Source organism: Schistocerca americana, chromosome 5 (genome assembly GCF_021461395.2).
Source record: "Schistocerca americana isolate TAMUIC-IGC-003095 chromosome 5, iqSchAmer2.1, whole genome shotgun sequence".
Classification (NCBI taxonomy): domain Eukaryota; kingdom Metazoa; phylum Arthropoda; class Insecta; order Orthoptera; family Acrididae; genus Schistocerca; species Schistocerca americana.
The window spans coordinates 32,845,998-32,859,700 of NC_060123.1; the positions used below are offsets into that span (position 1 = coordinate 32,845,998).

General features: G+C 46.4%; 1 protein-coding gene across 1 annotated transcript in view; it reads right to left on the bottom strand.

Moving 5' to 3' along the window:
- LOC124615623 overlaps positions 1 to 13,703 on the bottom strand; it is a 459,371-nt gene that overhangs the window by 246,446 nt on the left and 199,222 nt on the right. Inside the window, exon 2 of the mRNA XM_047143628.1 lies at positions 2,485 to 2,638. Coding sequence (XP_046999584.1) covers positions 2,485 to 2,637 — 153 coding nt within the window. The 5' untranslated portion in view covers position 2,638. The remainder of the gene's footprint in view (positions 1 to 2,484; positions 2,639 to 13,703) is intronic.

Below are 13,703 nucleotides of genomic sequence, written 5' to 3' on the forward strand. Positions count from 1 at the left end.
CTCAAAAACGGATTGTAATCTGCACCAGCGGAAAATCTGGTTCATCAGTCATCCCTGGTGCACACCTCAAACGTCACGAAGAAGATGGAGGCTGGGATATGCGATGGATGCTCCCTTTCCTGTCTCTGACAGGGGATCGGAGTAGGGGGGGTAGCTTCCGACAGGACCGCCATCACACGTGGGCTAGTTGTCTTCGGATTGCCGGCCAGGGTGGCCGAGCGGTTCTAGGCGCTACAGTCTGCAACCGCGCGACTGCTACGGTCGCAGGTTCGAATCCTGCCTCGGGCATGGATCTGTGTGATGTCCTTAGATTAGTTAGGTTTAAGTAGTTCTAAGTTCTAGGGGACTGATGACCTCAGGTGTTAAGTCCCATAGTGCTCAGAGCCATTTGAACCATTTGTCTTCGGGATGGAGCGAACACACTGCGAACTGGAGTTGCCGTATAATCAGATGGTGTCCTTCCTCCCATTTACTGTACTACGAGTAGTTGTACTCGGAACAGCGCTCAGTAATTAGTAAAAGTAGGTAAAGTAGTAGTAAGAGCACTGTAGGAGCAAACTACTGATGCTGGGGTAAATTCCTTAATTAATTAACGGAACTTTGGGCTGTGGTTTCCTGTAGTACAGACCCACGTCCTCATCGGGGGGATGGTAATCTGTTGAGAATAGTCCAGCAAAGATAAGCGGCCAGTACATATAATAAAAATGGTTCAAATGGCTCTGAGCACTATGGGACTCAACTTCTGAGGTCATCAGTCCCCTAGAACTACTTAAACCTAACTAACCTAAGGACATCACACACATCCATGCCCGAGGCAGGATTCGAACCTGCGACCGTAGTGGTGGCGCGGTACCAGACTGTAGCGCCTAGAACCGCTCGGCCACTCCGGCCGGCTACAATAAATGGATAACAAGTGATAATTATAAAACAGAATGGACCTTATTGCATGTTTAACTAGCTGTTACTGGCAGGTGCGTTCGCATATCAGTAGCTTTTTGATGGTGAGTAAGTAAGCTATTGTATGTGCAATAACATGAGCTGCCCCAAAGTGTCTGGCTGTTTGGGTAAGAATAGCTCGCGATGTGAGCGCCCCTGCCCCCACCAACTGCCCCAGCGGACGACGACGCAGAATGTGCTGCGTTGCCGTCACGTGATGTGTGCAGAGGACGATGGGCATCTATGCATTGTGCTGTTTGAGTAGCTGTACTTTACACAACAAATTTAATAATTTTTAAGGTGGTTTATGTTCACTGGTGTAATAAGGGATAATATATTCCATACCGCAGCTTACTTTCTTGGCGGCCGGTCTTTTTCCCTTGCCTTCCAAAGTAGCCTATGTTCATCCTCATGGCTCAAGCTATCTATCTATCGCTTGCGCCTTGTCCCGCGGTTACGCAGAGTCGGCCATGGTTACCCAGATTTGGCATGGTTAATGTTAAGGGGTGGCCGGATGTCCTTCCTGCCGCCACCCCATACCCCCCCCCCCCCCCCCCCCCCAGGACGGAATTAGTGTACGCCAGATGTCTGCGTCTAGTGTAAGTCGTGAAATACTGTGAACGTGTTTCCAATGTCTGCGAGTCGTGTAACTGAGGCGGGACGTGGGGACCAGCCCGGTATTCACCCAGTAGGATGTGGAAAACCGCTTAAAAACCACATCCAGGCTGGCCGGCACACCGGCCGTCGTCGTTAACCCTCCGGGCGGATTCGATCCGGGGCCGGCGCGCCTACCCGAGTCCAGGAAGCAGCGCGTTACCGCTCTCTGCTATCCTGGCGGGTCCTCGGGGTTCAAACTATTTCCACGCTTAATTTCACTGAAATCGTTTCGGCGGTTTAGTCGCGAAAAGGTAACAGAGTTACCTTTGCAATTATAATATTAATGTGGAATTAAAAATTTAAAAATTTAAAAACATCCTGTACATTGTACCTTGCAACTGAAAAATCTACGAGTACGGACATCTTCAACTTTTGTAGTCCTGTATTCCTCAGTTGCGTGTAATATTACGGTATATTGATAATTTTTACTTATGGACTTTCTGACAGCAACTGAATAAAACACAATTTTAGTGCCATACGCGTTTCGCCTTTATTTGCTGCAAGGCATCATCAGTGGCAGGTTTCGTGAACAATTTCTTACGTATTACGCTCCTGTTGAATTTTGGTGTTGTTCTTCTTGCCAATTTGTGGATTTTTAGCCCACATTCGACAGCACAATGAACTGAACGCTTGTTTCAATTCAATGTTTTGGTTTCTGCTCTGTCCATAAGTAAAAATTATCAATATACCGTAATACTACGAGTACGGGTCTGTGTATTGACGCAGAGTGTACTAGCTACAGGAACATTGGACGCTAATGTGTCATACTATAGTGGGCCATCCAGAAACAGTAATGCGGCAGGCTTAGTGCCTCTGCAGGGTGAAAGTCCCGGAGCTGGTGGATATAGGCAGGTAGTTGTGGTAGGTAAGCTAAGCGCGGCAGGTACTCACCGCGGGCGAGGCCTCGCTCAGGCTGGAGTAGGACGAGGAGCGGCTGGAGAGCAGCGGCTCCGGGCTGCCCAGGCTGGAGTAGCTGGCGGTCGAGCTGAGGCTCAGCGTGTCCGAGCGCGACCGGAACGGGCTCAGCTGCACGTGCTTCAGCATCCTGCGACACAAGAAACACACCCGCCGTCACAGTCTGGCGACCGCAGCGCCGCCACGGCACGAGCCGGGGTGTCCGGCTCCGGGGAAGACCGCTGCGTCTCCGCCGCAGGGCCGCCGCTCTCCCTCTCTGATAACAAAAGCCAGCAAAACAGCTCTTCCCTATAAAAGATCTGCCATGAAGCTGCTCGCAAGTCTATGGAAGACATGGTGGGTAGTCCTACATCCCATTTTTAACCTGTCTCCAGAAAATATGACCCCCCCCTCCCCCCCATACTTGCCACCCTTCTAACAGCCGTGTACCGCAAGTCTCTAGACGAACGGAAGGTTCCAAATGATTGGAAAAGAGCACAGATAGTCCCAGTCTTCAGGAAGGGTCGTCGAGCAGATGCGCAAAACTATAGACCTATCTCTCTGACGTCGATCTGTTGTAGAAATTTAGAACATGTTTTTTGCTCGCGTATCATGTCGTTTCTGGAAACCCAGAACCTAATCTGTAGGAATCAACATGGATTCCGGAAACAGCGATCGTGTGAGAGCCAACTCGCTTTATTTGCTCATGAGACCCAGAAAATATTGGATACAGGCTCCTAGGTAGATTCCATTTTCCTTGACTTCCGGAAGGCGTTCGATACAGTTCCGCACTGTCGCCTGATAAACAAAGTAAGAACCTACGGAATATCAGACCAGCTGTGTGGCTGGATTGAAGAGTTTTTAGCAAACAGAACACAGCATGTTGTTCTCAATGGAGAGACGTCTACAGACGTTAAAGTAACAAAAAAATGGCTCTGAGCACTATGGGACTTAACATCTATGGTCATCAGTCCCCTAGAACTTAGAACTACTTAAACCTAACTAACCTAAGGACATCACACAACACCCAGTCATCACGAGGCAGGGAAAATCCCTGACCCCGCCGGGAATCGAACCCGGGAACCCGGGCGTGGGAAGCGAGAACGCTACCGCACGACCACGAGCTGCGGACGTTAAAGTAACCTCTGGCGTGCCACAGGGGAGTGTTACGGGACCATAGCATTTCACAATATGTATAAATGTCGGAAGTTACATAGGGCTTTTCGCGGATAATGCTGTAGTATACAGAGAAGTTGCTGCATTAGAAAATTGTACCGAAATGCAGGAAGATCTGCAGCGGATAGGCACTAGATGCAGGAAGTGGCAACTGACCCTTAACATAGACAAATGTAATGTATTGCGAAGAAGGATCCTTTATTGTATGATTATATGATAGCGGAACAAACACTAGTAGCAGTTACTTCTGTAAAATATCTGGGAGTATGCGTGCGGAACGATTTGAAGTGGAATGATCATATAAAATTAATTGTTGGTAAGGCGGGTACCAGGTTGAGATTCATTGGGAGAGTGCTTAGAAAATGTAGTCCATCAAGAAAGGAGGTGGCTTACAAAACACTCGTTCGACCTATACTTGAGTATTGCTCATCAGTGTGGGATCCGTACCAGATCGGTCTGACGGAGGAGATAGAGAAGATCCAAAGAAGAGCGGCGCGTTTCGTCACAGGGTTATTTGGTACCCGTGATAGCGTTACGGAGTTGTTTAATAAACTCAAGTGGCAGACTCTGCAAGAGAGGCGCTCTGCATCGCGGTGTAGCTTGCTCGCCAGGTTTCGAGAGGGTGCGTTTCTGGATGAGGTATCGAATATATTGCTTCCCCCTACTTGTACCTCCCGAGGAGATCACGAATGTAAAATTAGAGAGATTAGAGCGCGTACGGAGGCTTTCAGACAGTCGTTCTTCCCGCGAACCATACGCGACTGGAACAGGAAAGGGAGGTAATGACAGTGGCACGTAAAGTGCCGTCCGCCACACACCGTTGGGTGGCTTGCGGAGTATCAATGTAGATGTAGATGTAGAGTCTCGGTCCGGCACACAATTTTAATCTGCCAGGAAGTTTCACATCAGCGCACACTCCACTGCAGAGTGAAAATCTCATTCTTTTTATGGCTTGTTCCACAATCTCTGTACTTACATTTTCCTATATTCCAGCCAATAAGATAGTACAGAAAAGAAGCAAAAACCCTAGTTGCAGGCAGGATGAACTCATTTTGAAAAGTTTTAGCAACTGTGGACCCAGGTGAAAGTCGTCATAACAGAGATCCTAAACATACCAGCTCGGCACACAAAACACGAAACTGCTCGTAGTGTTGAAGAACTGTTTGCCGTACTCGCGTGCGTTGAACTGCGTCCTAACGCTGTGGTAAGTTTCATGAAAATCCACACACGAAGATGAGGCGAAACTTAAAATGCCAACGGATACTGCTTATAAGAACTTTCGAGTAGACACAAAAGAACGCCACTGCCCCCATGGCCGAGGCGTTGGGTATATTCAATGACAGTTATTTTACAAATTAACGCGGCATCATAACCAGAGAACTTTCCTGTTAACGTACTCTGGTCGCGGGTGCCTACGCTCTTAACAGAAAGTCCTGGGCTCTCAGGATGTGCCATTGACTGAAAATTCTCGGTTTTTGACTGCGGTTAAAGCCATCTTTCTCAGGAGTTAAAACGAGAATGCCAAGGTGTTATTATATGTGCGAAGAAGCAGAGTCCAGAACCTTCCAATTGCGTTGGGCTTTGCCATCACAATTTGTTCATTAGGGGTTGCAAATACTTGAGTAAAACTTCTCATCAATCGATTACATCAATATACAAGAAGCCATTATACACTACTGACCATTAAAATTGCTACACGACGAAGATTACGTGCTACAGTCCCGAATTTTAACCGACAGGAAGAAGATGCTGTGATATCAAATGATTAGCTTTTCAGAGCATTCACACAAGGTTGGCGCCGGTGGCGACACTTACAACGTGCTGACATGAGGAAAGTTTCCAAACGATTTCTCATACACAAACAGCAGTTGACTGGCGTTGCCTGGTGAAACGTTGATGTGATGCCTCGTGTAAGGAGGAGAAATGCGTACCATCACGTTTCCGACTTTGATAGAGGTCGGGTTGTAGCCTATCGCGATTGTGGTTTACCGTATCGCGACACTGCTGCTCGCGTTCGTCGAGATCCTATAACTGTTAGCAAAATATGGAATCGGTTGGTTCAGGAGGGTAATACGGAACGCCGTGCTGGATCCCAACGGCCTCGTATCACTAGCAGTCGAGATTACAGGCATCTTATCCGCATGGCTGTAACGGATCGTGCAGCCACGTCTCGATCCCTGAGTCAACAGATGGGGACGTTTGCAAGACAACAACCATCTGCCGAACAGTTCGATGACGTTTGCCGCGGCATGGACTATTAGCTCGGAGACCGTGGCTGCGGTTACCCTTGACGCTGCGTCACAGACAGGAGCGCCTGCGATGGTGTACTCAACGACGAACCTGGGTGCACGAATGGCAGAACGTCATTTTTTCGGATGAATGCAGGCTCTGTTTACAGCATTATGATGGTCGCATCCGTGTTTGGCGACATCGCGGAGAACGTACATTGGCAGCGTGTATTCGTCATCGCCATACTGGCGCGTCACCCGGCGTGATGGTATAGGGTGCCACTGGTTACACGTCTCGGTCACCTCTTGTTCGCATTGACGCCACTTTGAACAGTGGACGTTACATTCAGATGTGTTACGACCCGTGGCTCTACCCTTCATTCGATCCCTGCGAAACCCTACATTTCAGCAGGATAATGCACGACCGCATGTTGCAGGTCCTGTACGGGCCTTTCTGGATACAGAAAATGTTCGATTGCTGCCCTGGCCTGCACATTTTCCAGATCTCTCACCAATTGAAAACGTCTGATCAATGATGGCCGAGCAACTGGCTCGTCACAACGAGCCAGTCACTACTCTTAATGAACTGTGGTATCGTGTTGACGCTTCATGAGCAGCTGTACCTCTACACGCTATCCAAAATCAACAAAAAGAGTCTAAAACTAATTGGGACACTTCAGGCAAAATGTGAATTTAAGCGATATCGGAAAAAACTGGACGAGAGAACAAATGTGTGAACAACACTTACCAGAAAACAACACTGGTTTGAAAAATATTCGCCAAGGCACCCATAGGAAGCTCGTTAGTGGTAAAACTAGCTCAGGCGAAAGTGACAGGGTAAAAATTTCAAGGGAAAGCAAATATGGGTAATTTATGACAAAAGTGTCCGTTGTGTATCATATAACAAGAAAATAACGGAAGGAATTAGATTCCTAACTCATACTTGTGGCTCAGTTTCAAACGCTGAAAAAGTTATCGCAATTTTTGTATTACAAGCCCATGTTCTTGAAAATGTTGCAATGCTACGCTAAATTTTTCAAGCTGCTAAAGGTTGCCACCTGTCTCACGTGGAGATCGATAGGAATTGCTTCTCTCACGCGCTTTACTGTAAGATTCTGACCTTGTTGTTGTTGTTGTTGTTGTTGTCTTCAGTCTTGAGACTGGTTTGATGCAGCTCTCCATACTACTCTATCCTGTGCAAGCTTCTTCATCTCCCAGTACTTACTGCAAGCTACATCCTTCTGAATCTGCTTAATGTATTCATCTCTTGGTCTCCCTCTACGATTTTTACCCTCCACGCTGCCCTCCAAGGCTAAATTTGTGATCCCTTGATGCCTCAGAACATGCCCTACCAATCGGACCCTTCTTCTTGTCAAGTTGTGCCACAAACTCCTCTTCTCCCCAATTCTATTCAATACCTCCTCATTAGTTATATGATCTACCCATCTAATCTTCAGCATTCTTCTGTAGCACCACATTTCGAAAGCTTCTATTCTCCTCTTGTCTAAACTATTTATCGTCCATGTTTCACTTCCATACATGGCTACCCTCCATACAAATACTTTCAGAAACGACTTCCTGACACTTAAATTTATACTCGATGGTAACAAATTCCTCTTCTTCAGAAACGCATTCCTTGCCATTGCCAGTCTACATATTTTAACCTCTCTTCTTCGACCATCATCAGTTATTTTGCTCCCCAAATAGCAAAACTCATTTACTACTTTAAGCGTCTCATTTCCTAATCTAATTCCCTCAGCATCACCCGTCTGAATTCGACTATATTCCATGATCCTCGTTTTGCTTTTGTTGATTGTTGATTTTGACCTTGTCGTGTATGAAAACTGTAAACATACATAGCGATTTCTTATCGTCCGTAACGGTACCTACAGCTAAAGTTTTTTCTGCTGGGGTAGTAAATGAGCAGTTTTCGTTCTCAGAGAAGCCGCTAATTGGGGATAGAACGACACTAATGACATCCGGAGAACACCACTGCTTTCAGAAAAAGAGACGGGAGAACTGAGGGCAAGACAATATTTTGTCCTGAGACCTTGGTGCCACACATCTCATCGCGGTCCGAAGAGGGTCGGTCGGTCGTTAAGGCAGAAGCACGAGGGAGATAAAGGAGGAGTTGAAAGGAGCGGCGCAAGTATTATCGGTGGGCTGTGACCCCAGATGTGAAATTAATTGCTGTGCGGTAGCCGTTAGGCGCAAGCCACCCGAAAGAAAACGTGTACACGCCGCCGACATGTAAACACGGCAGATAAGCCGGCCGCTTATGAGATGCCAGGAACGCAGCTGGCGGGGCGACGCTGCTTTGTTTGCAGCCGCGGCAACAGGCAGACCACCAAGCGTGCCGAGATACGTACAGGCGCCAAAAACTCACGCACTGCACTCTGTCTGACAAGGGAAGCGTACACGCAACGGTTGGCCGATTTTGCTCATATTTCACTCTGTTGCAGTACCTGCTATTACGTAACAATTGGTATACTAGTACGAAAAGCTTCGGCAGCGCTTTGGAAAAAGTGGGTTGCCAAGCTTTATAAGGCTGCTGTACACCATCAGAAAACGGCAGCCGCCGAGAGGCGGCGTTAGCCCAAGCGACAACGACGGCAAGCTACACTACTGGCTATTAAAATTGCTACACCACGAAGATGACGTGCTGCAGACGCGAAATGTAACCGATAGGAAAAAGATGCTGTGATACGCAAATGATTAGCTTTTCAGAGCATTCACACAAGGTTGGCGCCGGTGGCGACACCTACAACGTGCTGACATGAGGAAAGTTTCCAACCGATTTCTCATACAAAAACAGCAGTTGACCGGCGTTGCCAGGTGAAACGTTGTTGTGATGCCTGGTGTAAGGGGGAGAAATGCGTACCATCACGTTTCCGACTTTGATAAAGGTCTGATTGTAGCCTATCGCGATTGCGGTTTATCGTATCGCGACATTGCTGCTCGCGTTGGTCGAGATCCAATGACTGTTAGCAGAATATGGAATCGCTGCGTTCAGGAGGGTAATACGGAACGCCGTGCTTGATCCCAACGGCCTCGTATCACTAGCAGTCGAGATGACAGACATCTTATCCGCATGGCTGTAACGGATCGTGCAGCCACGTCTCGATTCTTGAGTCAACAGATGGGGACGTTTGCAAGACAACAACCATCTGCCGAACAGTTCGATGACGTTTGCCGCGGCATGGACTATTAGCTCGGAGACCGTGGCTGCGGTTACCCTTGACGCTGCGTCACAGACAGGAGCGCCTGCGATGGTGTACTCAACGACGAACCTGGGTGCACGAATGGCAGAACGTCATTTTTTCGGATGAATGCAGGCTCTGTTTACAGCATTATGATGGTCGCATCCGTGTTTGGCGACATCGCGGAGAACGTACATTGGCAGCGTGTATTCGTCATCGCCATACTGGCGCGTCACCCGGCGTGATGGTATAGGGTGCCACTGGTTACACGTCTCGGTCACCTCTTGTTCGCATTGACGCCACTTTGAACAGTGGACGTTACATTCAGATGTGTTACGACCCGTGGCTCTACCCTTCATTCGATCCCTGCGAAACCCTACATTTCAGCAGGATAATGCACGACCGCATGTTGCAGGTCCTGTACGGGCCTTTCTGGATACAGAAAATGTTCGATTGCTGCCCTGGCCTGCACATTTTCCAGATCTCTCACCAATTGAAAACGTCTGATCAATGATGGCCGAGCAACTGGCTCGTCACAACGAGCCAGTCACTACTCTTAATGAACTGTGGTATCGTGTTGACGCTTCATGAGCAGCTGTACCTCTACACGCTATCCAAGCTCTGTTTGACTCAATGCCCAGGCCTATCAAGGCCTGCCAAAGGTGGTTGTTCTGGGTACTGATTTCTCAGGATCTATGCACCCAAATTGCGTGAAAATGTAATCACATGTCAGTTCTAGTATAATATATTTGTCCAATGAATACTCGTTTATCATCTGCATTTCTTCTTGGTGTAGCAATTTTAATGGCCAGTAGTGTAAATTTACGAAATGGGGGATCGTAAACGAGAATGTTTCTTGCGACATCGTTGGCGGTTCAGGACATGTGTGCTGTAAGAGTTGGGGAGTTTAAATGCCCTAACGGACGGGAACGGAGCGTGGCGACGTGCGGAGCCGGCGTCGGTTGGACGCGCGCCCACGCGTCTTATGGCGGGCCGACTGTCCCTCGCTGCGTAACTAATACCGGGTTATTAGCCACCCAACGGCGGCCGCCTTCCCAATATGTCGGCAGCCGGCGTGACTCGGCTTCTGATAGGGTGGGGGCAGGGGGGGGGGGCGGGGGGTGGGGGGCGGGGCGACGAGTGGACGCACGACGTGCGCCGTCAACACACGCGGCTCCTCTACTTTCCCTTTCGCCTGTTGGGAATCCTCGTGAATCTCCATACAGCGACCTGCACGAAGCGCATGGTGAAACACGAAGTATTATTGGTGTGCCGACCGTAGCAAACATGTATATTCTGAATACAATATTGCTTATAGTTATGAATCTAAAGGTGACAGGGGTAAAATACAGAGAGTGAAAGGCTATTTACAATTTGTACGGAAACCAGATGGCAGTTATAAGAGTCGAGGGGCATGAAAGGGAAGCAGTGGTTGGGAAGGGAGTGAGACAGGGTTGTAGTCTCTCCCCGATGTTATTCAATCTGTATATTGAGCAGGCAGTGAAGGAAACAAAGCCGGCAAAAGTGGCCGTGCGGTTAAAGGCGCTGCAGTCTGGAACCGCAAGACCGCTACGGTGGCAGGTTCGAATCCTGCCTCGGGCATGGATGTTTGTGATGTCCTTAGGTTAGTTCGGTTTAACTAGTTCTAAGTTCTAGGGGACTAATGACCTCAGCAGTTGAGTCCCATAGTGCTCAGAGCCATTTGAACTTTGAAGGAAACAAAAGAAAAATTCGGAGTAGGTATTAAAATCCATGGAGAAGAAATAAAAACTTTGAGGTTCACCGATGACATTGTAATTCTGTCAGAGACAGCAAAGGACTTGGAAGAGCAGTTGAATGGAATGGATAGTGTCTTGAAAGGAGGGTATAAGATGAACATCAACAAAAGCAAAACGAGGATAATGGAATGTAGTCGAATTAAGTCGGGTGATGCTGAGGGAATTAGATTAGAAAATGAGACACTTAAAGTAGTAAAGGAGTTTTGCTATTTGGGGAGTAAAATAACTGATGATGGTCGAAGTAGAGAGGATATAAAACGCAGAATGGTTCCAATGGCTCTGAGCACTATGGGACTCAACTGCTGTGGTCATAAGGCCCCTAGAACTTAGAACTACTTAAACCTAACTAACCTAAGGACATCACACACATCCATGCCCGAGGCAGGATTCGAACCTGCGACCGTAGCGGTCGTGCGGTTCCACACTGCAGCGCCTTTAACCGCTCGGCCACTTCGGCCGGCAAAACGCAGAATGGCAATGGCAAGGAAAGCGTTTCTGAAGAAGAGAAATTTGTTAACATCGAGTACAGATTTAAGTGTCAGGAAGTCGTTTCTGAAAGTATTTGTATGGAGTGTAGCCATGTATGGAAGTGAAACATGGACGATACATAGTTTGGACAAGAAGAGAATAGAAGCTTTCGAAATGTGGTGCTACAGAAGAATGCTGAAGATTAGATGGGTAGATCACATAACTAATGAGGAGGTATTGAATAGAATTGGGGAGAAGAGGAGTTTGTGGCACAACTTGACTAGAATGAACCGGTTAGTAGGACATGTTCTAAGGCATCAAGGGATCGCAAATTTAGCATTGGAGGGCAGTGTGGAGGGTAAAAATCGCAGAGGGAGACCAAGAGATGAATACACTAAACAGATTCAGAAGGATGTACGTTGCAGTAGGTACTGGGAGATGAAGAAGCTTGCACAGTATGGGGTAGCATGATGAGCTGCATCAAACCAGTCTCAGGACTGAAGACCACAACAACAACAACATGACTCTTCCAATAGTGTAGCTTTAGTTTCACCTTAAAAAATTACTTTTACGAAACTCTATCTACACGTAGGCAAGGCGTGATGGAAATCTTCGAATGGAAACTTATTGATCGCTCCTTGTAAGAAGTGCCTATCTTATTTGGGGCCAGTGTTTTGGGTAATAATGTGTTCCTCAACACAGAGAATAGAATTTTTCTTCACCGTGCAACATGAATAACACCTAACGCAGTAACACCGATCAGAATAGACGACAATTTTTGAGTGTGTCATCGACAACAAACAAGCTGGAACTGAAGTTTTACCACGGTTGTTGCCTGGTTAATTTCACACTAATTTCGGTCGTTTTAGATTACTTGTAAACCATCGTTTCCACCTCCTAGCAGCATCTGCAGGAATGCGCTCGATATGTTAAACTCATGGTACGTTTTTCTGATTAGTGAGACACATGAGTGCCACATTTGGCTCGAATTGTTCCAGGGATTCCAAGGCTCCTACGCACTACGACACCTCAAGGGGCAGTAGAGATGTGTTACCCCAAGGTATGTTTTTACACACGGGAAATCGCATGTCTACCACGTCTGGTTGAAACTGCTTTAGCCCTCAGTTGGTAACATCCATCTCTTAGGCGGATATAAAAGCTCTCTATGTATTGTTGACAGATGTGCATTGTTACTTGGATCTGATATTTCAGCTATGCTTCATTCGTGAGTGAGCTTGCTACTGTGTGGACGTCGTTGTCTCATTTCCACGATAGTATTGTTTTACTCGCACACAAACGTCAGTCACATCGTCTCGCAGGCGGATATTACTATAAAGGTAAGATTTTTACTCCGTCTGGCATACGGATATTACTCTAACCGGGTAAGTTTTTTTCTGTTATACTCTTTAATTTTCAAATATCTCATTACTTGTAGATGGATATTAGTGGAGGCATACCTTGTGTGTCCACAAAGAAGCAAAGGAATGGTTCTATGGCTTTAGAGCAGTTTGAAGAGAGCAATGACGATTATCATTCAGACGATTCTTATGTTCCTGAGGAAGATCACGTATCAGATTCACACCATGACAGTGATTCTGAAATAGACGTGAATGATATTCTCTGCACGTCCGAGAATGAACAAGATGGTGTTGACTGTCTGCAGAGCAGGGTAAATGACACCGAAACTGAAACAATTTATCATGGCAAGATGAACTATTTCTTTGCATGTACATCAAGATATTTGAGAAAACACATGTCAAGTTTAGAAACTACTTCATTTGAAACAGAAATATTAAATTTTGTGAATTTTGCAAAAGAATAATATCCCTTATAAACTATTTTATGTAAAAACTAGTTCTTAATTTTATAATTTTTTCGTATTGTATTGCAAAATGTGATTGAAAGACAATAAAAATATTAGTATTAACTTTTCATCCAGCTTTTACACTGTTATTTATTTTCGGTATTCACTACAGTGGAAATTTTTTGAAAAATTTGGTCATCTTAGTCTCCCAGACGGATGTTACCTTAAACGCCACTTTTTCACATGTTACGAACTAATAACTAGATAGAGCCGAAATCGTCTTTTCTGACTATGATACATAATTATGTAGAAACGAATGTCTAACCCTTAGTTCGTACATGTTACGAAATCGTCTTTTCTGACTATGATACATAATTATGTAGAAACGAATGTCTAACCCTTAGTTCGTACATGTTACGAACTAAGGGTTAGACATTCGTTTCTACATAATTATGTATCATAGTCAGAAAAGACGATTTCGGCTCTATCTAGTTGCAGAGAGCACGCAACATAGCAACATATTATAGACAGAATTCTCTGAAGTGGTGCTATACAGTAACGC